Raw genomic sequence first — 20844 nt, forward strand, 5'->3', positions numbered from 1 at the left:
ACTACGTTCCCAGCCCGTTAGGCAGACACCACCTCATCCTGCTGCAAAACTCTGATCTACAAGAGCAGCTGACAATGCAAAGACAAACTTAGCATGAGGGGCTGGAAGCCCCTGGGCACCTACCTGATGACATCAAGGAAGACATCTGTGTAGTAAACCTTGCCATCCACGCTGTCATAGTCCAGAGAGATGACATTGTTCAGCTCTGGGACAGGGACATGCACATCGGTGTGATCGCTTGTGTCCAGTGAGATCCGCCGGATGGAGCCACGGCTGGAGAAGAGCAGGTATGTTTCCGGAGAGGGGTCACAGGTCTGCTCATCACTCTTCAGCTGGATACCAGTGGGGCAGGCACAGGAGAAGCCACCAGGGTTGGGTAGGCAGAGATGGGAGCAGCCACCATTCCTTATGCTGCACTTGTTAAAGCCTTTGGGAGAAACGGAGAGGAAAAGTCAGCCTGACTCAATGTTTCCAGAGACCTGTGCCTTCCATCTCTTTACAGGGCATGAACACACAAGCCTCTGGCAGCTGATTTCATTCCAATCACATCATTGCTAGGACTATGATTGTAGGTCACCACAAAGGGACACCTACCCAAAAGATCAACTGCACCCTGCAGGGATCAGTGGAACTGGAGATCCAAGAGGGTCAGCCCCCTGGTATCAGAACATCCCAATGGAAGAAACAGCAAATGGCTGGTTTCCATTGGCTGGCTGAGGATTACGAGATTCTAGTTTAGCTCTGGAGACAGTTTAGATTCTGGAGACAGAGAAGGTGCAGTTTTTGCTACCGTAAATGTGTCTTCTCAAACCAACACATTTCTCTGGGGTCCAATGCAGACTAGCTGTTTGGCTGTGTCCGAGAATGGGCTGCACTGAGTGATGGCCTCAGTACAAGGGAAGCAGGGAATGCAGGACCCCAAGACTGTGCTCCTGGGTAACTGGATGGACAATGGAAAGAGTCAGTTAAAGAAGGAGGGGCTGAAGTTGGAGAAGGAACTTCTTTTCAGCCACATGTGATGATCTAATGCTGCCCCAGAGAGCACGCTCAAAGACAGCTTCCAGAGGTCCCTCTAGTGATGACGATGCTCTTGCTGGAAACTCACCAAGGGGCTGTGTCCTGTCAACAGCCTGAATGTCCATCAGGCCGGGCAGGTTTGCCCTCACGAGGATTACGTTGGCGCCAGTATCCTTTCCAGCCCTGTGAATGCTACGGGTTTGCCAGTCAGTCCAGTAGATGTACGAGTCCAGCAAAGTTAGGCCATAGGGATGCTGCACTGGGGACAGCAGGGTGTGGCGGTTTGCACCATTCAGGTCTGCAGCCTCGATGCGCTATGGAAAGGGCAAAAAGGAGCACCCTGCTCAGTGCCTTCCCTTAGGCAATGTCCTGAGCAGAAACAAGTGTGTGTGAAGCTGGGACTGAAGCCCTCACAAGCAGCATGATTCCTAGTCCTCCATCCCCAACAGCCCAAGCCCACAGAAGCCTTCAGCCTGCTTCCACACAGCCCCTATCTCTTCTGACACCTTGCCAGGGGACTTCAGAAACAGCCTCTAGGACCGTGGTCACCAACCTGTCGATCGCCATCAACTGGTCAATTGCGAGGCCTCGACCAGTCGTTTGCGAGGCGTTCTGGGCCCCCCATTTCCCTCCACCCCCAAGAAGCCCCACACTACCTACCTACAGCGACAATGGAGGTAGTGGTGGCTTCCCGCTGGGTGGATGGAAGTCCTGAGCTGTGCGTCACTTCCAGGGGTTCTGGAAATGCACTGGCTGCTTCCTTGCCCCAGGTCTCTAGTGTGCCGGGTGCACACTGGGACTTCCCTTCGCTGTGGGAGGGGGGAGTTGGCCCCGGAGGGGGCATGTGCGCGGGCTTCCCTGCTCTGCGAGAGGGGGGAGAGGGGCATGCGCAGGTGCTTTCCTGCTCTGCAGTAGGCTCACACCGGCCCCGGAAGGCTTGCACCCTTCCTCCGCAGGGGGGAGGGTTGGCTCCGGAGGGGGTGTGTGCGTGGGCTTCTCTGTTCCATGGGAGGGGGAAGTCAGGCCCAGAGGAGGCGTGCGACAGGGCTTCCCTCCTCTGCGGGGCAGGGGAGTCCTGGGAGGAGGCGGGGGCAGGGGACTCTGTCCCCACTGGCACCCTGTCCCCTGCTGCAGAACCCTGTCCCCTGCCCTCCCGGCACCCTGTCCCCTCTCCGCTGCGCTCAGCCGCAGAACCCTGTCCCCCCACTGGCACCTTGTCTCCTGCTGCAGAACCCTGTCCCCTGTCCCCCACTGGCACCTTGCCTCCTGCTGCAGAACCCTGTCCCCTGTCCCCCACTGGCACCTTGCCTCCTGCTGCAGAACCCTGACCCCTGTCCCCCACTGGCACCTTGTCTCCTGCTGCAGAACCCTGTCCCCTGTCCCCCACTGGCACCTTGTCTCCTGCTGCAGAACCCTGTCCCCTGTCCCCCACTGGCACCCTGCCTCCTGCTGCAGAACCCTGTCCCCTGTCCCCCACTGGCACCTTGCCTCCTGCTGCAGAACCCTGTCCCCTGTCCCCCACTGGCACCCTGCCTCCTGCTGCAGAACCCTGTCCCCTGTCCCCCACTGGCACCTTGCCTCCTGCTGCAGAACCCTGACCCCTGTCCCCCACTGGCACCCTGCCTCCTGCTGCAGAACCCTGTCCCCTGTCCCCCACTGGCACCTTGCCTCCTGCTGCAGAACCCTGTCCCCTGTCCCCCACTGGCACCCTGCCTCCTGCTGCAGTACCCTGACCCCTGCCCTCACAGCACCCTGTCCCCTCTCCACTGCCACAGAACCCTGTCCCTACTGGCACCATGTCCCCTGCCTCCTGCTGCAGAACCCTGTCCCCTGCCCTCCTGGCACCCTATTCCCTCTCCCCTGCCCCCAGACATAGAACCCTGAACCTATTGCACCCTGTCCCCTGCCGCAGAACCCACTAGCACCCTTCCCCAGTATCATGTCCCCTGCTCCCACCAGCACAGTAGGGGCCACATTAGTGAGGCTTGGGGAGATTTGGAGGAGTTATTTTTTTGCATCTTACTTGTGTGGCCCCAACTGACTTTTCTGTGGGTCAGTGACCCCGGACTCAAAACAGGTTCCCCGCCCTTCTCATACATAAAGACAGTGTGGAAACTTTTTGTGTTTGACATAGTATTTTATTTAAAAATGAAGCCTGGCCTACAAACCCCCAATTGGAGCCAACCCCCCATCTCGCCACAGCATCATAATACTCCTGCACTCCCCTTTCCCCCAGATCCTAGATCTGAGCCTATCATACACTGAAACTCCTTGCCCTGAGCCCCTCACATACCCCAACACAAATTCTGGCACCCTCACATCCACAAGCCTGTGGCTTGCTTAGTATTCCAACCTTCCATCTGACCCCAACACTGCCCGGCATGGAGCCCCTTTCCTGAGCCAGCGTCCCCTTCTTCACCTCTTACTGCATCCAGATTTCCTCCCAGAGCTTACACCTCTCACCCCTTCCCACACCCAAATCCCTCATTCCCACCCGAGAGCCTACACATCCTGTCTCAACCCAGCAAGGGTCCAGCTAGACTGCAGGAGTTTTTCAGGATTCCGGAGATATCCCTGAAAAACTCTTCTGCATCCAGGGATGTGTTTGTTCTTCCACTTTTTTTAGTGGAAGAGCAAACATGATCTTTCGGTAACCCCTGTATTCCTCCTTCCACAAGGAATAAGGAGGCTTCCAAAAGAAGTGGTTTTTCTGACATTTGGTCCAGTCTAGACAGGCCAAATGTTGGAAAAACCTCTTCCTACAGAAGAATTGAAAAAAAAAGCGCGGCAGTATAAGAGTTGGGGATAGCTAGTGATGGAGAAGAGGACACTAGAGAAGGTGGGGTAGGGCTTTAAGGAAGGGGTAGGGCTTCAAGGAAGGGGTGGGGTGTTAGAGGAAGGATAGGGCGGTAGATCTTGGCTTGTTTTGTCATTTAAAAAGTGATCTTGGGTGTAAAAAGGTTGGAGACCACTGCTCTAGGACACTAGGGTTCCAATGTTAATCCCATAGAAATCTTTAAAGAGAAGATGCCAACCTCAGTATGCGCATCAGCCCACAGCAGCTGTGATCCAGCCTTATCCACTGCCAGCCCATTGGGCCAGCCCAGGTTGTTACTGATCAGCACCAGGCGTCCTGAGCCATCCATGCCAGAGCGCTCCAGCTTGGCGTTCTCCCCCCAGTCTGTCCAGAACATGTACCTAGGGGGAAAGCCAAGAATGCATCAGAGAAACTGCGAAGAGGTTAATGCTGCCAGACCTGCTCCCTCAAGATAGCTCTCTGCCAGCACTAACCCCATCTCATGATACAGTGCAATTGCTCTTGGGCTGTCCAAGTTCTGCCAGACCAGAACCTTCCTCATTGATCCATCCAGGTTACCCACTTCAATCCGATTGGTTCCCGTGTCTGTCCAATACACCTTACGGCCAATAGCATCCACTGCCAGCCCATCTGTGGTCAGCAGTCCTGAGAAAGACAAATTGTACCAAGGTAACTTCTCATCTTTCAACACTGATCAGATGACCATGGGGATTACCCCTGCTCACCCCTCAGATATGAGAGATTTCCCCCTGCAGTATCAGTAGGACTTCCACCCCTGACTCCCAAAGAGCTGTGAAACCCAAACAGTCTCCCTCCAGGCTGCCACAGAAAGGCTTGGTGCACTCCCACAAAGCATCCCTCACCTGTGGTGATGATGTCCTCATACTGTGATCCATCCAGGGCAGCCCTGCTGATTTTCCGCAACGTGCTATCAGACCAGTACACTTTTCCTGGTAGGGAAATAAGAAACATTAAAAATCAGCAAACTCCTTCAAATAGCTCCAGACCTCCTTGAAATTCTAGGCACTTGAATTACTCTGAAAAGCAACAGGGTTGTGCAATCCAGTTCTCTGCCAGCATCCAACTCCACCAGAATAGAACCACTGTAATTGAGTGAAAGAGCCATAGCACCTCCTGTTCCGCCTCTCCCCGAGGGAGGTGCCACAGTGACCGGTGAGGAGCACCGGCTCTGGGGAGCTCACAGCTGCTCTTGAAACAGTCTCTGTACCGAATGATGCAGTTTACTGTTTAAAATGTTCCTGACTAAAGTGTAATCAGACCCACATCTGGTTTTCAGAAGGAGCCCAGGGGACAAGTCAGACATTCTAACCCCCATACAACCCAGACATATAGTGCCAGATACTCTGGCCAGGTTGACCCTCAAAAGTTAAGTCAATCCAGTTACATTGCTCAGGGGTGTGAAAAATCCACTCCCCTGAGCAACACATAGAATTCTTCTGTGAACCTCATTACTGCCTCTTGGCAAGGTGGGTTAACTATGCGGATGGGAAGATCCCTCCCACCACTGTAGTGACCGTCTTTGCCTGAAATGCTCCAGCTGCACCCGTACCATTTTGAATGTACATGAGTCCGCAGTGTAACTGAACAGCCACCAGCCCAGCTCCTGGTACATTAACAAGACAGATAGGAGAGTAAATTATTTAAATTCAGACTATATGAGCCTGTCTCAGGGGGACCAGGCCACTTATTCCAGCTAGATTGGGCTTCAGCCCTGCCTGGGAGGCAAGTGGAGTCTGTCTTAGAATTATAACAGTGGTAAAGGAAGGGAATCTATGCAGCATACAACTGGAGAAACAGGAGCCTCTATCTGTCCATACCGATAACACTGAGTGAACCACTGACATTGCCTTCCCTCAGAGAGAGGCTGCCAATTAAGAGTTGCAGCCCTGCAACAATTGGAGCTGAATGTGACTAGACAGACAAGGCAGTTCTGACCTTCTTGGGGATCCACTCCAATGGCAATGGTGTTTTTCATAGTGACATTGATTGGGACAACCACATCGGCAAAATACGGGATATCCAAGGAGACCATGCGGATGTCTGTTCTTCTGGCAAAGATCAGGAAGCTGGTCATCCCTGCAGAAAGTTGGGGACAGATCAACAATGTCAGTGAAGGGCAGGGACAAAGTCAAGCTAATTGTTGCTGAGGCACCATCTGCTGAATCATCCTTAAGCCACTGAAGAGACAGCTTCAGCCTTAAGGGAGGGGGGACGGTCTTAGACCTGAAATACAATAAGCAAAGACTTGCCCAACTGCATTGAAAAACTCTGCCGAGTAATATTTGCCTTGGGGTGGGAAGGAAAAGCCTTCATGGAAGTGTTAGTTGTGGGGGAGTGGAAATCAGTTTTCCTACTGAGGAGAACAAGATGGGACCCACGTAGAGTAATTGCTTTTAAGGCCTGAAGCCAGGACTCTCTATGGCACTGAAGGGGAAAGTGGCTATGAGGGGAGGGCCAGGCTTTGTGCAGCCCTACTAGGGATGTAAGCAACTAGTCAACTATCCAATAAGCAAAAGCTTATTGGATAGTCGACTAGTCGCTTCCCCCACCCTTTGCTGCCTGTATCAGAGGCAGCAAGGGGGAGGTGAGAGCAGGAGCCAGTGCGGGGGCAGCCAGCTTAAAAGCCTGTTCCCCCCAGCACCATCTCCATGAGAGGCAGGGAGATAGCAGGGACTGGGCGCAAGCTGGGAATCAGCTGATTCCTGGTTTGCGCCCAGGCCAGAAGCTGCACCTCTGCTTTTTAAATGTACTAAGATCCTGCCAGCTCTTAATACATTTAACAATCAGAAGCCGGGGAATCTGGCACAAGCTGGGGCAGCCAATTGCTGGCTTGCGCTGGGTCCCCACCGCTGCGCTTTAGCCTTTTAAATATGCAACTGGGGGGACCCTGCATGAGCCGGGAATCACCTGTCCCGGCTCGTGCTGGGTCCCTCCTGCTGCTGTGTAGCCTTTTAAATGTATTAAGAGCTGATAGACTCGTAATACATTTAAAAGGCAGAGCCACAGTGGGGTTCGCTCCCGGAGTGGGAGCTAACCCCGCTGCAGCTCCCCCACTTATTGACTAATCGACTAGTCGATGGAAAATCCATCGACTAGTCAATTAGCTGATTAAATGTAACATCCCTAAGCCCTACTATAGAGAACAGCAGCTTTCCTGGAAGGGACTGAATCCACTTCAAACTCAGACAGATCTATGAGACACAGTCTCAACACACAGGTGGCACTGCACTCGCCAAGTTTTCCTTTCGGACAATTTAATCTCCCCACACTCCTCCCAGGACACCCTGAGCCAACTCACAGACTTTCACCACCAGTCCTGAGGGCACAAGCACAACATCAGCTTCTCAAGGGACTGAGAATGGTGAAGTCACACCCAAGTCCCACTGGGAGAGGGTTCCACTAACTAGTGCCCAGGGGCCAGAAGTGGAACATGGGGCTCAAGATCCAACTGCAGTGTTGATCCTACAGAGGAAACTTACCAGGGGAGCAGGTCTTGCCATCAGGTTGGAGGTTGATACCAGTAGGACAGGTGCAGCTATAACCTTTAGGGAGAGGAGCCAGGAGGCACAGATGGCTACAGCCACCATTATTAACTCCACATGCTGTGCGTACTGGAGGGAGGAGAGGAGAAAACCATGAGGCACAGGCACACACCAAGAGCTCTTGGAGGGACACAGCTATAGAGACACAGGGTGGCAGTGTAGGAGCACACGCTCTTTAAGAGGCCAGGAGGGATTTATTCACACAGGGTATGTCTACACAGCAAAGTTATTTCAAAATAACAGTCCTTATTTTAAAATAACTTTCCTACCATGTACACAGACAAATCGCCGTTTCAAAATAAGTTCGAAACAGCGGAGCACATATTTCGAATTTAGTAAACCTCATTCTACGAGGAATAACGCCAAATTCAAAATAGCTATTTCGAAATAAGTGCTGTGTAGACACTTATTTCGAAATAGGGGGCCTCCAGCCTTCCCAGGGTGCCCTGGTGGCCACTCCAGCCTCAACCAAGAACACTTCTCTCCCTCCCCTTCTCCCCGGAGCCTTTAAAGGGGCAGACTTTGGCCACAGTGCCTGTGCCAGCTCCAAGCCTGCCAGCCAAGAGCCAGCAGTCACTGCCCTGACCCAGTGGCCCCAAAACATGAGCCAGCAAGCCACTGGCAGTCAGACCTCCACCACTCCCCAGGAGCAGTCTGCCAGCTCCCAGGAGCCTGCCAGGGCCCGGAGAAAGCGGGCACCTTTCTGGTCCAGGGTGGAGATCATGGACTTTATTCAGGTTGGGGGGGGGGTGCCCCCAACATCCATGATCTCCTCACTAGACGGAGGAATGCAGACGTCTATGTCAGGATAGCTGCCAGTCTGGCCACCAAAGGCCACATGCAAACCCAGGAGCAGGTTTGCATGACAATCAAGTAGGTCCGGCGAAACCCCCACCCCTCGCCCTGAGCTTCCTCTCCTCCTTCTTCCCTTTGCTTCCCCCTTCCAGCTCCCTCCTCCCAGATTTCCCCTTCCCCTCCCCCCCCTCTCCCTTCTCCCACCTCCTTTTCCCAGTTTCACCAGAGTTTCGTTCCCTCCCCTCCAGTTTTGTTAAATAAAGAGAGTTTGTGTCCATGAAAATACGTGTATTTTATTTGACATCAGGAAGGGGGAGTAGGGAGGGCTAAGTGGAAGGACGTGAGGGAGGAATTAGGCACAAGCCCCCAGTGGGGCAGACCAGGGAGGCTCTTAGTGCTCCTCAGGGTGGAAGCTCTCCCGCAGGGCCTCCTGGATACTGACAGCCCCCCGAATGGACCTCCCAGATGGCAGCCTGCAGGAAGTGCAGCCAGGCTTGCAGCAATGCATCCAAGAGAAGCACCAGAGTGCCCAGGGGCAGCTCCGGCTCCATGTTTCAGAGTGCTGTGGTGTCCCGAGTGAGGGCAGCCAGAGCATGCAGAGACAAAATGCTTTGCTGTTCCTCTTCGAGGTAGAAAAGCAAGCAGGGAAACCTAAGAACTGGCTGTCCAGAAGGGTCCCTTTAAGCACAGACCTCAGATAGCCTCAGGCAGCAGCCCTGCATAGTAAGTCCTAATGTGGTGCCCTGCCAGACCTGGTTCCGACCAACCTTAAATGCGATTCAGAATCCACTCAGTGTGGACTTGCTATTTTGAAATGCATTTTGTGTGTAGACATGTTATTTCGAAATAAGATATTTCGAAATAACACTGTAGTGTAGACATACCCATACACTCTCTCTCTCACCAGAGGTGCAGGGCAGCAAGAGTCTGGGTGAGCTCAGAGCTGCCTGTGGGGGCGAGGCTGACTCTGTACCTGTAGGTCTGTGCCGGTGGAAAACATGAATGTCCATGAGGTTCTCCAAGTTATGCTGCAGTGTTTCGCGAGCTTGCCCTGTCCTTTTCTCTGCACTCTGGATGCTCTTGGCCTGCCAGTCTGTCCAGTAGATCCGCTCACCATAAAGAGTAAGTCCAAATGGGTGGGGCAGATTGCTTTCAATCAGCACCTGTCAGCCCCAAAACAAAAGTCCCCGGAGATCACATGGGTTTCCTCTCTCCCCTCCAAACACCCCCTAGAATGGATGAGGCTTGGAGAACAACAAAAGGGATAAGTAAATGGCACAATAGCTTCAAGATAGGAAAAGGTTGGTGTGGGGGAGGTGGCCACCCATATACTTCGCACTTACAAATGGGGTTCTTTTCTCTCTGTGCAAGTAGCTGATAATAACTTGATTTAGAAACTTTATTTCCACTTCTCCCAGGCTCTTTTTTTTTGCCAGCACTCTGCCCTCTACAACTGGCAGGCAGCACCCCACCTCCCCTCCCCTCTCGACTAGTTCTCTTACCTTTCTCTCACTGCCATCCAAGTGGGCATACTCAATGGTCTTCATGCCAGCATCTGCCCAATACAGGCGCTGAGACTCATAGTCAATGGCCAACCCATTGGGCCAAGTCAGGTTGGAGGAGATGATCACCAGGCGGCTGGAGGCATCCATACCAGCGCGCTCAATCTTCGGGCTTGCCCCCCAGTCAGTCCAGTACATGAACCTGAACACAGGGCCCAAAAGGGAAGTGAGCACCTGCACTTCCACCCCTGCTCACCATTCCAGTGGCTTGGTGCCTTCAGCAGCCAGTGGGAAACAGTGTCAGGCTAACATGATCTGTACTTCCATCTCCAGGGCCCTGCCACCTTTTTATACACATTGTCCTAGTCCAGAATCCATACCCCCTCCTCAGTCAAGAACCTGGCAAGGAGGAGGGAGGTGGTAAGACTGAAATAGGATGCAGAAGCAAGCTGGGTTATTATTGCCTTTAGAAGAGATTTCTTAATGGTCTGCAAAACCCTGACTCATGAGATGGAAGCAGAGCTGTTCTGTACCAAGCTCCTAGTGAACAACCAGTGAAGATCTACTCTAGTCTTCCAGCACTTGAGAAGAGCAGCTGCCAGGATTATGCCCAGCCACCCAATGCAGCCTGATGCTTGGCACTGCAAGATCCTGCAGCTAAAAGGCAGAAGCTTTTCTTACAACATTCGCTTCCCACAAACCTCCTGTTGTGAGATTTGCTTTCAGTAGAAGAGTGAAACGTTGGAGACTCTCATGGGATATGTATATTCCTGGGCCAAAGGCCCATTGAGTCTACAACTCACTTGTAACCTATAATGTTTGCACTAATTTAGCTGGGGATAGTCCACTGTAATTCACTTTTGACTTCAGAATCATCTAATGGCTCAGCAAATAGCACAGCTCTCACAAGAACTCAGCATGGATATGGAATGAAATGAACACAACAATTACGTCAATAAAAGCCCTCATTCTTGTCTCATTTTACACGAGTGTAATGATATGGACTTCAGTGTGTTACACCTGATTTACACCATGTGATAGTGGGATGAGGCCCAAAATAGCAGCTATCACTCAGAGCTGTCTCTTGTAGAAGTGGCTGCTGCTTGTCTTGTGGATGCCATCAGCATCCCGAAGCCAAGCCCTTCTTCTCAGACCTTGGTTACACTAGTTATGGAGGCCTTTTTAGGTGGGGGTCTCTACAGCTCCAAGGTGTCCATATAACGGTAATGACACAATGACTCAAACTAGGGATGTAATAGTGTAGTCAATTAACGAATAAGCAAAAGCTAATAGGTTAATGCTATAGACTACACGCATTTCCCTCCCCCCACCCTTCTCAGTACATTTTTTAGCAGGCTGGCCAGCAGCCCAGCTGAGTTCCGGCTTGCACCAGGTCCAGAACCTACTCCTGCTGCGGCTCTGAATTTAAAGTGCATTAGGAGCCAAGCAGGCAGCCTTTATCAGAGGCAGCAGCACTGGGCAACAGGCAGCCAGTCCACAAGGGGAGCTGGTTTTTAAACTGGCTCCCCTCGTGCACCAGCTCCTACCTGACACCCAGCACTGCTGCCTCTGATAAACGGCTGCTGGCCTTGCCCCCAGGGACTATAGAATAGTCGACTAACCAAGTCTAACTAAGAATTCATGAGGTTACTCAACTATTCAATTAACCAATATTAAACATCCCTAACTCAAACCCGAACACAGACACACAGAAGTGATCACCATGTAATCCCCAGAGGAAAAAAGTTCTCACCCTCCAACAGGGTCCACCACAATATCTCTTGGTCTGTCTAGGTTCTCCCAGATCAGTACAGTCCTCATAGTCCCATCTGTGTTGGAGACTTCTATCCGGTCTGTTCCTATAGGAGAGAGGGATGCGGGGAGCAAACTGACTTACTTAGTAGACAACTCACACATTCAGTGTCTCAACCGCAGCAACTGTTGAAACCCTGTGCATCTAGGAAGAAGTGCTCTGCCATTACAGGCATTTAGCTAAGTCCCAGAGGATGTCTAGGAGGATATTTTCCTAACATACCTAAGATCTCTAATCCTCTGGCAGGAATATCCTCCAGATTCTAACCATGCTGACACTGAGATATATAGGGGGAACACACAAGTGAAAGCCTGCTGCAGACTCTGCAGTGAGCAGCTAACAGATGTTCTTAGACATTCTTGCAGACATCAGCAACAGGGCTGGAGCCCAAGCAGAGGTAACACAGGAAGTCAAGCTGGTTCCTACTTCATTAGAAAGGTGGGGTAGGAGAACCACGTGTTTGTCAAATCGAGAAGGACAAATTTGAAAGACACAGAGATGGGGCGGCCTATCTGAGGCTGAGTTTTTATGAATAGCGAAGAAGATTATACCCTGTAGAGAGCAGAAGATCCCAGTACCTGCATCGGTCCAGTACAACTTGTTGGTGACCCAATCGATAGCCAATCCAGCAGGGCTTTCCAAGCTGGTGTCCACCACAATCTGAGCAAGAACCAAAGCAAAAGTCACCAAACAAGAAACTCCAATGAGAACAGTTCTTGAGCCTGGCTCTCCACCAGTCAACTATGAGCAGCGCAAACAACTCAGGCTGGCAAAATCCAAGCAGGAAAAGCCCCCATAAGAAATAGTGTTGAGGACTTCATAATTCAGACATGTCATTTAAAAAATGGATATTGGATACCCCCATTTTCTACCTTTATTTCGTTTCCTAACCACCAAACTCTTGAGCTCTGTCAACTGTTCTCTGGGTCTGTCTATGGCAGCCTGAGAATAAGCCAAAGGGGATTCAAAGGAAAGCACAGTCCTTAACATGTTCTCAGCTTCTGCTGAGCCAGGGAAAAGGGGATTTAGAACCTTGTTCATTTGTGCTTTATTGGGGAAAAATGAAAATTGAAACTGGGTATTTACAAATCAGTGTTATTTCTTGCCCTAATTCAGGGGTGGGCAATAAGCGACCATGGTTTGCCAGGGTTTGCCTTTGGTGGGCTGCCAGGCACTTTATTTACCTGCATGTCCACAGGTACAGTCGCTTGCTGCTCCCGTTGACCAAGGTTTGCCATTCCTGGGCAACAGGACAACTTCCTGCAGCTCTCATTAGGTGGGAACAGCAAAGTACAGCCAATGGGAACTGCGAGCAGCTGTACCTGCAGATGCACAAGTAAGTAAAACATCTGGCAGCCAACCAGGGATTAACCCTGGTGAACTGCATCTGGCCTGCTAGCTGCTTATTGCCCACCCCTGCCCTAACTTGCAGGAGATCCCAGACAAGGAGATTGCACACACAGCACTCACAAAAGTCTGAGAGCTCACCGTGGATCACCAGTGATTAACATGAGCCAAAAATAACATGGGATTGGACAGGACCAGAGCAACAGACTCCAAGAAGGCTAGTACAGCCCACGTGGCTCACACAGACACCTCAAGCCAGATACACAAGACAGAGGGCTCAGATGCCCAGAAACTGGTATCCCCACATACACAGGACACTGTACCTCCTGGCCTGATCCATCCCATTTTGCTCTGCTAATGGAGTCAGTGCTGACATCTGTCCAGTAGACATAGTCATCTTTTGAGTCCCAGTCCAGAGCCACAGCACTGCGCACATCAGCCAGGGGGATGACATCATCTGACAGGTCTTCTGTGTCGAAGCTGATCCGACGGATGTCCATCCTTCGGGCAAAAAGCAGGAACTTGTCAAGACCTGATCAAAGGTCGAAAGGTCTTCTTTTAATTTCTCTAAGTTCAACAACATAGTGACAGACACAGACAATTCTCCTCTTCCATCGGAGCTCCACTGCCTACACACCACTCAATGCTGATTCATAGGCCAGGCCCTCGCTGCTGGGAATAATGTGGTGGGGGGAAGGGAAGGAGGAGAACATGGTGCTGGAAAGCTGTTTCCAGGGGGTGTGGGAAATCACACTGCATGGAACAAGCCCACTCTGGCCCTCAAAAGATGGCATTGATCTGATCTAGAGCAGGTAGCTTTGCCATCTTTTGTGATTCCAGGAGACAAGAGGCTAATTCTCCTGTAACCGAGTGCACTGTAAATCAGGAGCAATTCCCCCAGCAGTTGACGGAATTAAGCTATTCATGTCTCACAAAGGCCAATGGATGTAGCTCACGCAGGAGTTTCCAGGTGACACACACATTCAGCTGTGGACACACACTGCGGCCTTAGCACTACTGCCGGTGGAAGCAGACTGGAATGGGTCTGCAAAGCAAGCACGCATCTTGCACCAATTTGCCACTCAGCGGGAGGTGCCAAAGGATGATGGGAACTTACAGTAGGTCCCCCTCTATTACCCTACTCTCCTCTAAAGGGTTTTTCTGCTGCACCTCTCTGACCCCATGCCTGGAAGTGACACAGCTGCTGCTTGCTCAGATTTCTGACCCGCGTCTACACATGGGATGTGGGGCTGCGTGAACACATCCAAGACTGGGAGCATTTGGGTCTGTGGCATGCAGGTTCCGATCCCACCCCACTTACTCTGAGCACAGGTGCGGCTGCTGGTCTTGCGGAAGCCTGTGGGGCAGGCACAGGTGTAATCCTTGCTATTTGGCAGGCACAGGTGAGTGCAGCCCCCATTGTTGGCCCCACAGCGGTTTTTCCCTGCTCAAATAGCCAAAAACAAAAACAACCACACATAAGGCAACCAGTAAAGAGAGCCAGAGATGCAGAGGGGTGCACGCATGCATACACACGTAAGAGCTGGGAAAGGACAGCTATTTGGCCCTCCTGCCCATTCAAGCAGACCAGCCTCTCAGAGAGATGGGCACTGTGGGCTTGTACTCCAAGGGAAATTATTCTGGAGTATGGTAGGAAGGGATTTTGAAGTGGTGTAAGTATTTCAAAAAAACTTTTATGTACACAAGCCCTAAACTAGTGGTCCCAAAACGTATTTGGTTGCATCCACCCCCCTCACCTAGTCCACCGCCTCACAGGAGCTGGGAGCCACGATCAGGAGCAGGGCCAGTGCTACCACTGAAGCCGAGAGCAGAGCCACGGTTGGGAGTAGCCCCGTGGCCAGCAGCAAGGCTATAGCTGGGGCCAGGAGTGGGGCCATGATCAGAGCTACAGCTGAGGCCGCAACTAGGAGTGGGACAGCTGGGGTCAGGACCAGAGTGGAGCCCAGTGGGACAGCAGGGTGGGGAGGTGGGGAGTCCCTCTCCATTCCCTGTGGGGGCTGGCCCAAACCCCACTGCTCCCTCTCCTGAATGTTCCTCCACACCCCCCTTACAGGGCACGCTTCATAGTTTGGGAACTACTGACCTAAACGTTCACTATCAGAAAGCAACTGCCCCCCCAGTGCAAACAACAGGAGCTATGATACACCCATCCAACATCATCAAACCAAGTTTCTCAATGGAGAAATTTGTGCTGAACTCTAGTAGCAGAGGGAAGCGTGGGGAGGTGCGTGGAAGGGGGAGAAGGTGAGGAGTAGATAGAACAGTATTCCTGAGGCCTAGGCCTGGTCTCGCCCTGCTGTAGATGCTGGGTGGTGGACAAGTTCCCAGCTAGTTGGCTTTCCCTCTGCAGATGTGTCTCCCTGTCCCCTCTGCAGTTACCTGCTGGCTGGCGCTGAGGGTGCAGTGTGTGGATGTCCATGGGGAAGTGGAGCTTGTTGCGGATGATCTCCTGGTTCTTGCCGGTAAATTTATTGGCACTGTTGATGCTCTTGGTGTGCCAGTCTGTCCAGTACAGGCTGTCCTCAAACACTGTGATTGCAAAGGGGTGTGGGAGGCCTGCAGCAAGAGTCCAGCACAGATATCAAGGTTAATCCAGACCCCAAGGAAGCCAGACGAGCAGAAAAGCAGAGGAAAGCCCCTGAGCCTGTTTCTCTGGCCCACTCCTGCACAGCCAAGGGTCTCTGACCCCAATAGACTCAACAGAGCCAAAGCCAGAGTGCACCAAAGAGAGATTTGCCTCTCTTCAAGGGCTGAGAGGGGCAGAGCCTGTTCCCAAGGGGTGGGAAAAGTATGGCAGGCTCACCCCATGGTGGCGTCGGGGAACTGGGGGAAATGACAAGTAAATGTAGCCACCCTCATACAGGTTGCGCCAAAGCTCGCTCTGTGCTGCTACCTCTTCCCTCTTGCAGCATAGCGCTCACCACAGGCTATCAGCCCACTTCCCACCTTGGCTGATAACAGCCTTCCTGTTCCGCCCATCCAAGTCGGCCCTCTCGATGACATGGTGCTTAGCATCCACCCAGTACATCCGGTGCCCGGCATAGTCGATGGTCAGCCCGTTGGGCCAGAAGAGGTGCGTATCGGCAATGATGCGTCGATTGGAACCATCCATGCTGGAGTATTCAATGCGAGGTGTGTTGCCCCAATCTGTCCAGTAGATGGTGCTAGAGGAGGGAAGGAGAGTCCTGAAGGCTAGGAAATTGAGGCCCTCAGAATGGTACCAAGCATCACCTTGCAGCCAAGGAGAGAACAAGCTGATTCCAACCTCAGGCTACAGGACTGGGTCCAGTCACAGGGGACACAAGAGCAGCCATAGCCTGTCGCGCAACACTCTTTGGATTCAAGTTGGGAAGGGAAAGCACCTCCATAGCTGCATCCTGGCCTGGCGCGTCCTGCTTCGTAAGGCTCCCTAGCTCTGTGAGCAGAGGCAATACTGTGTGCATAGGGGTGGCCCTGGGCCAGGAAACAACAAGTCGAGGCCAAGGATAGGGCCCTCAATGCTCAGTCCCATGCATCTGGAACAATATTTAATGTGGAATGAAAGTGGTGCCGGGGCTCAAGCAATTTCTTTACTTTCATAACTGAGGTGGCAAACCCCGAGATGCTGGGGCTGTGGAATGCCAAGCCTAGAGGCGCCAGAGTCAGGCCTTGCAGAAATCAAGCACATATTTGGAGGGTTCCCTCAAGAGGGTCCAACAGAGGAGTTAGAGGCGCCTCACGCTCCTACTTACCCCTTCATGGGGTGCAGCGCAATTGCTCGTGGCTTCTCCAGGTTCTCCCACAGAAGCACCTTTCTATGGGTGCCATCCAGATTGGCCACTTCAATCCGAGATGTCCCAGAGTCTGTCCAATACAGCTTGTCATGGATCCAGTCAATGGCAAGTCCACCTAGCCACGGGGGAGAATTAAGCACAGATCAAACCCAAGAATTACAGATTATGCTGCTAGGAACAATCCCTCTTTCCCCCTCAATCTCTCTGGAGGCCCAGCCAGGAGGCAAGTACTCTCCCCCATCCCCATCCAAGGAGACCCATGCACAGGGGATATATCCTAGCTGATTCTCTCTTCCTTCACTCCCACACTGTGGAGTCTGACAGCTTCCCATGCCTTTGCCCCAAGTGCTGACCACAAACCTGGGCTCTCCAGCCCCGTGGAAACCACCTCCTCCACATTGCTGCCATTGAGGTTGGCCCTCATGATGCGGTCCAGTGTGACATCTGACCAGAACACCAGCTCTTTGCTGTGGTGGAAGTCGAGTGCAATAGCATTCTCCAGATTATTCAGGAGCAAGGTGTACTCCGGGCGGTGAGGCAGCACCTGCCGGATGTCAATCCGATTGGCAAAGAGCAGCACAGGCTCTGGCCCTGAGGGACACACAGAAGAGAACATGAGGAGAACCAGGCATAGTCTCTCCTGAGCCCAATGTCATCACATCATTACAATGGTACCAGAGAGCTAGCTGGAGGGTATAAAGCACTGGAAGGAGAAGACAAGGTGGATGTTCACCAAGAGCTGATCACACCCATCCCATCTCTGAGCTTTTCACACTCACATCAACCCCAGTACCCATTCCCACAGAAACAAGCCCCTGCCCACAGCATGCTGACATCACATACGTGCATATGGTGTGCTCCACCCGCCCCCTCTCCAAAACAACTCCTTGCACAGTTTACAGTCTGAAAGGACAGACGAGACAACAGCTACAGTCAGTCCTAGCATCTTAGCAGAGAGGAGCTGCCTTTTTGCTCTCTTTTTTGTTTTGTCTTGTAAGTGGGCGTACAAGGGCACTTGTTGAGCTATGCTACATTAAGAAAGCTAAGGAAAGCCCATGGTGTCCACCCACAGAGAATGAGATACGCAAACACAAAGCAGAGTCCGGCCAATACAGAATCAATGATTATGAGTCTGTTTCCATTTCTGGTTACAAATTACAGTCCAAACCCATAGAGGAGCAAACAGCAATCCACATGACAGGGAAATTCTTTTAGCTGCAGGGTGTAGAACACAAGGGAGCCAGAAGAAGAGGAGCTAGGCCTGACCCTACCAGAGGGAGAAGTGTGGTGCTAATCAGCTACCAACCACTGGGCTGTAAATCCAGAGGGTGAGTCTGTGCCCTAGGCAGATCATACCATCGCTAACTCAGGCCTGAAACCCCCACCTCTCTTGCATGTTGGTAGCACTTATAACCTAGCCAGGCTAACAAAGTGTTACTGAAACGAGTTACCAGAGTGTGCACACACATACCCATGCACACTAGCGCTGACCATTCCTTCTTACCCAGAGCTTTGCAGCTGCGCTTGTCCGGACGAAGCTCATAGCCTTGCTCACACCAGCACTGGAAGCCACCCTCACTGTTGGTGCAGCCCTGGCTGCAGTAACCCTCCTCAGCACATTCATTCACATCTACAGCCGGGTAAGGGAACAAAGTTACAATTTGATCATCATGATCCCACCCCTACCAGGAGCTCTCCAGCTCTCCCTGTTGCTCTCTCTCTATGTCCATGTTCCAACCTCCACTCTTGTCATGTGCTTCCAGCTGTGAGTGCCTTAGTGCAGCAGTAAGGAGAGCTGGAATGACTGTGTCCCAGCCTGCTCACCTTGACATGATCGGCCATCTTCCACCAGCCTGTAACCTGTGTGGCAGGTGCACTGCACCGTCCCTCGTGCCATCTGGCACTTCTGGGCACAGCCCCCATTGCTGAGGTTGCAGTTCTCCTCACCTGTCCGTGGACCTGCAGGTGCAGCAACACATAAAGAGGACAGAGATGAGACAAGGCAGCTGCTCAGCTCTTGTTAAGACAGCAACCACCCTGTCTACAGGGAGGTGACACCTCCTGCAAAAGGCTGCACCCCTCTCCCTCGGTGGCAGTAAAACACTCTGCTCAGATGAAGGGTAACCACTACGCTCAAGACCTGCACATTGGCAATTGGAACAAGATGCTTTGGGATTCACTCACTGCAAAAATACACAGGGGCTGGACAGCACAAGATTGACCCTCCTATTGTGCGTCCCGCCCCCCAAAGCCTGCGCGTCAGTCACTCACAGACCATTTCTAGGATCTCTTCCTCGGAATTTATAACTCCCATGAAGATCACTAGGGGTATGTCTACACTACCCCGCTAGTTCGAACTAGCGGGGTAATGTATGCATACCGCACTTGCTAATGAAGCCCGGGATTTGAATTTCCCGGGCTTCATTAGCATAAGCGGGGAGCCGCCATTTTTAAATCCCCGCTGCTTCGAACCCCGTGTAGCGCGGCTACACGGGGCTCGAACTAGGTAGTTCGGACTAGGGTCCTATTCCGAACTACCGGTACACCTCGTGAAACGAGGTGTACCGGTAGTTCGGAATAGGCACCCTAGTCCGAACTACCTAGTTCGAGCCCCGTGTAGCCGCGCTACACGGGGTTCGAAGCAGCGGGGATTTAAAAATGGCGGCTCCCCGCTTATGCTAATGAAGCCCGGGAAATTCAAATCCCGGGCTTCATTAGCAAGTGCGGTATGCATACATTACCCCGCTAGTTCGAACTAGCGGGGTAGTGTAGACATACCCTAGGATTGTTTCCCTGGGCCCAAGGCTCTCAATAACATTATGGGGGAGGAACCCCACCTTACCCAGCCTGGCTATGTGGCACTGGGAATGGGGAGACTCACGGCAGTTTTGGTGAGGGCTCTCGTCGCTGCCATCTCCACAGTCGTTAGCGCCATTGCACAGCTTCCTCTGGCCAATACAGCGCCCGTTCCCACAAAGGAACTGGTCAGGGGCACACTGGGGACTCCCTGTGGGGACAGAAGGGAAGCCCATACCCAGAACTAGGGTACAAACAACAATAACTCAGAGGTTTGCTGCACAGGACAGTAAGTCCCAGAGCAGAGAGCAGAGGAGCACAAAGTGGGGGAGGGGGACAGGCTCAGGAGTAAGGGGTGGGGATAGCCAGCCCTCTGTCTCCGTCGTCCCCCCCCCCGCACCAGCCCTCAGTGCAGCACCCTCACCCAGCCCGCCCTAAGAGCTGGACAAGCGCGCCAGGCCCCAGGGCAATTGCCCTCTTTGCTCCACTGTCAGCAGGCCTGTGCCCAGTGCAGTTTCCGCACTAGAAGCTGTTGCTGAAGGGTGGGAGAGGGGAAAGGAATCGATGCTTAGCTACCTATGTCGAACTCAGAGCCATCGCTGTAACAAAAAGCGTAGCTGCCCTCCGCCAACCTGTACCTGTGTTCTCGCAGCTCTCCTCATCACTGTTGTCAGAACAGTCATCCTCTCCGTCACAACGCCATGACAAACGGACACAGCGCCCAGATTTACAGCGGAACTGGTCAGCTGTGCACATGGATATGGCTGGGGAAACAAAGGAAGAACCACAAGGCAGAGTAATTACAATCCAACCCACCAGCCTCATGTCCTAATTCCCTTCCACTCCACATCAGCATCACAGACCAGGCCTCTGCCTCACATTCCAGATACTCACTGCAGTTCTTCTCATCTGACTGGTCGTCGCAATCGAAGTCGCCATCGCATCGCCAGCCTGGGTTGATACACAAGCCATTGTTGCACATGAATTCTCCGGAGCGGCAGGGCTGGTGAGAAGCTGCAGAGAGGGCACAGCCCATTAGTACCACGGCATTCCAGCTCCCCCAAGGCCACTCTCATGTCAAACTGGCAAGAACTTGAACCCTGTGCTCAGGGCAACCCTAAATCTCTCGCTGCCAGAAGCCAAGAAGGGATCCTGGGCAGATCACTCCAGTTGCCCCATCCTGCACACTCACTCCCCAGGAAGTTCTGGCACTGGCCTCTGTCAGAGACAGGATATTGAGCTAGATGGACCCTGTATGGCCGTTCTTATATAACTGACCCATTTCAGGAATGTTTCAGCTTCTGTATCCAGGGCTCCTGGCTAGACAATGTCCCTGCCACCAGGACCCAGGCCAACAAAACCAGCTGGGGCTCCTCCAAAAGGATCTTTCCCTCAAGGC

General features: G+C 52.5%; 1 protein-coding gene across 3 annotated transcripts in view; it reads right to left on the reverse strand.

Annotated features, from left to right (window-relative positions):
- The window catches only part of LRP4 (LDL receptor related protein 4), a 125794-nt gene that overhangs the window by 20110 nt on the left and 84840 nt on the right, over nt 1–20844 (reverse strand). For 2 of the 3 annotated variants that reach the window (XM_089778564.1, XM_006135341.5), the window contains exons 7-28: nt 20340–20459; nt 20084–20209; nt 19531–19656; nt 18474–18608; nt 18154–18279; nt 17010–17240; nt 16608–16764; nt 15823–16040; nt 15256–15432; nt 14177–14302; nt 13179–13387; nt 12087–12168; nt 11449–11554; nt 9696–9897; nt 9167–9356; nt 7336–7467; nt 5792–5932; nt 4699–4785; nt 4309–4480; nt 4053–4215; nt 1106–1331; nt 124–427 (exon numbers count right to left, since the gene is read on the reverse strand). In XM_089778564.1, the coding sequence (XP_089634690.1) occupies nt 124–427; nt 1106–1331; nt 4053–4215; nt 4309–4480; nt 4699–4785; nt 5792–5932; nt 7336–7467; nt 9167–9356; nt 9696–9897; nt 11449–11554; nt 12087–12168; nt 13179–13387; nt 14177–14302; nt 15256–15432; nt 15823–16040; nt 16608–16764; nt 17010–17240; nt 18154–18279; nt 18474–18608; nt 19531–19656; nt 20084–20209; nt 20340–20459 (3556 nt within the window). The remainder of the gene's footprint in view (nt 1–123; nt 428–1105; nt 1332–4052; nt 4216–4308; nt 4481–4698; nt 4786–5791; nt 5933–7335; nt 7468–9166; nt 9357–9695; nt 9898–11448; nt 11555–12086; nt 12169–13178; nt 13388–14176; nt 14303–15255; nt 15433–15822; nt 16041–16607; nt 16765–17009; nt 17241–18153; nt 18280–18473; nt 18609–19530; nt 19657–20083; nt 20210–20339; nt 20460–20844) is intronic. The other variant, XM_006135340.5, reaches the window with a different exon arrangement.

The sequence above is a fragment of the Pelodiscus sinensis genome, chromosome 5, assembly GCF_052426305.1.
Source record: "Pelodiscus sinensis isolate ZL-2025 chromosome 5, ASM5242630v1, whole genome shotgun sequence".
Classification (NCBI taxonomy): Eukaryota; Metazoa; Chordata; order Testudines; family Trionychidae; genus Pelodiscus; species Pelodiscus sinensis.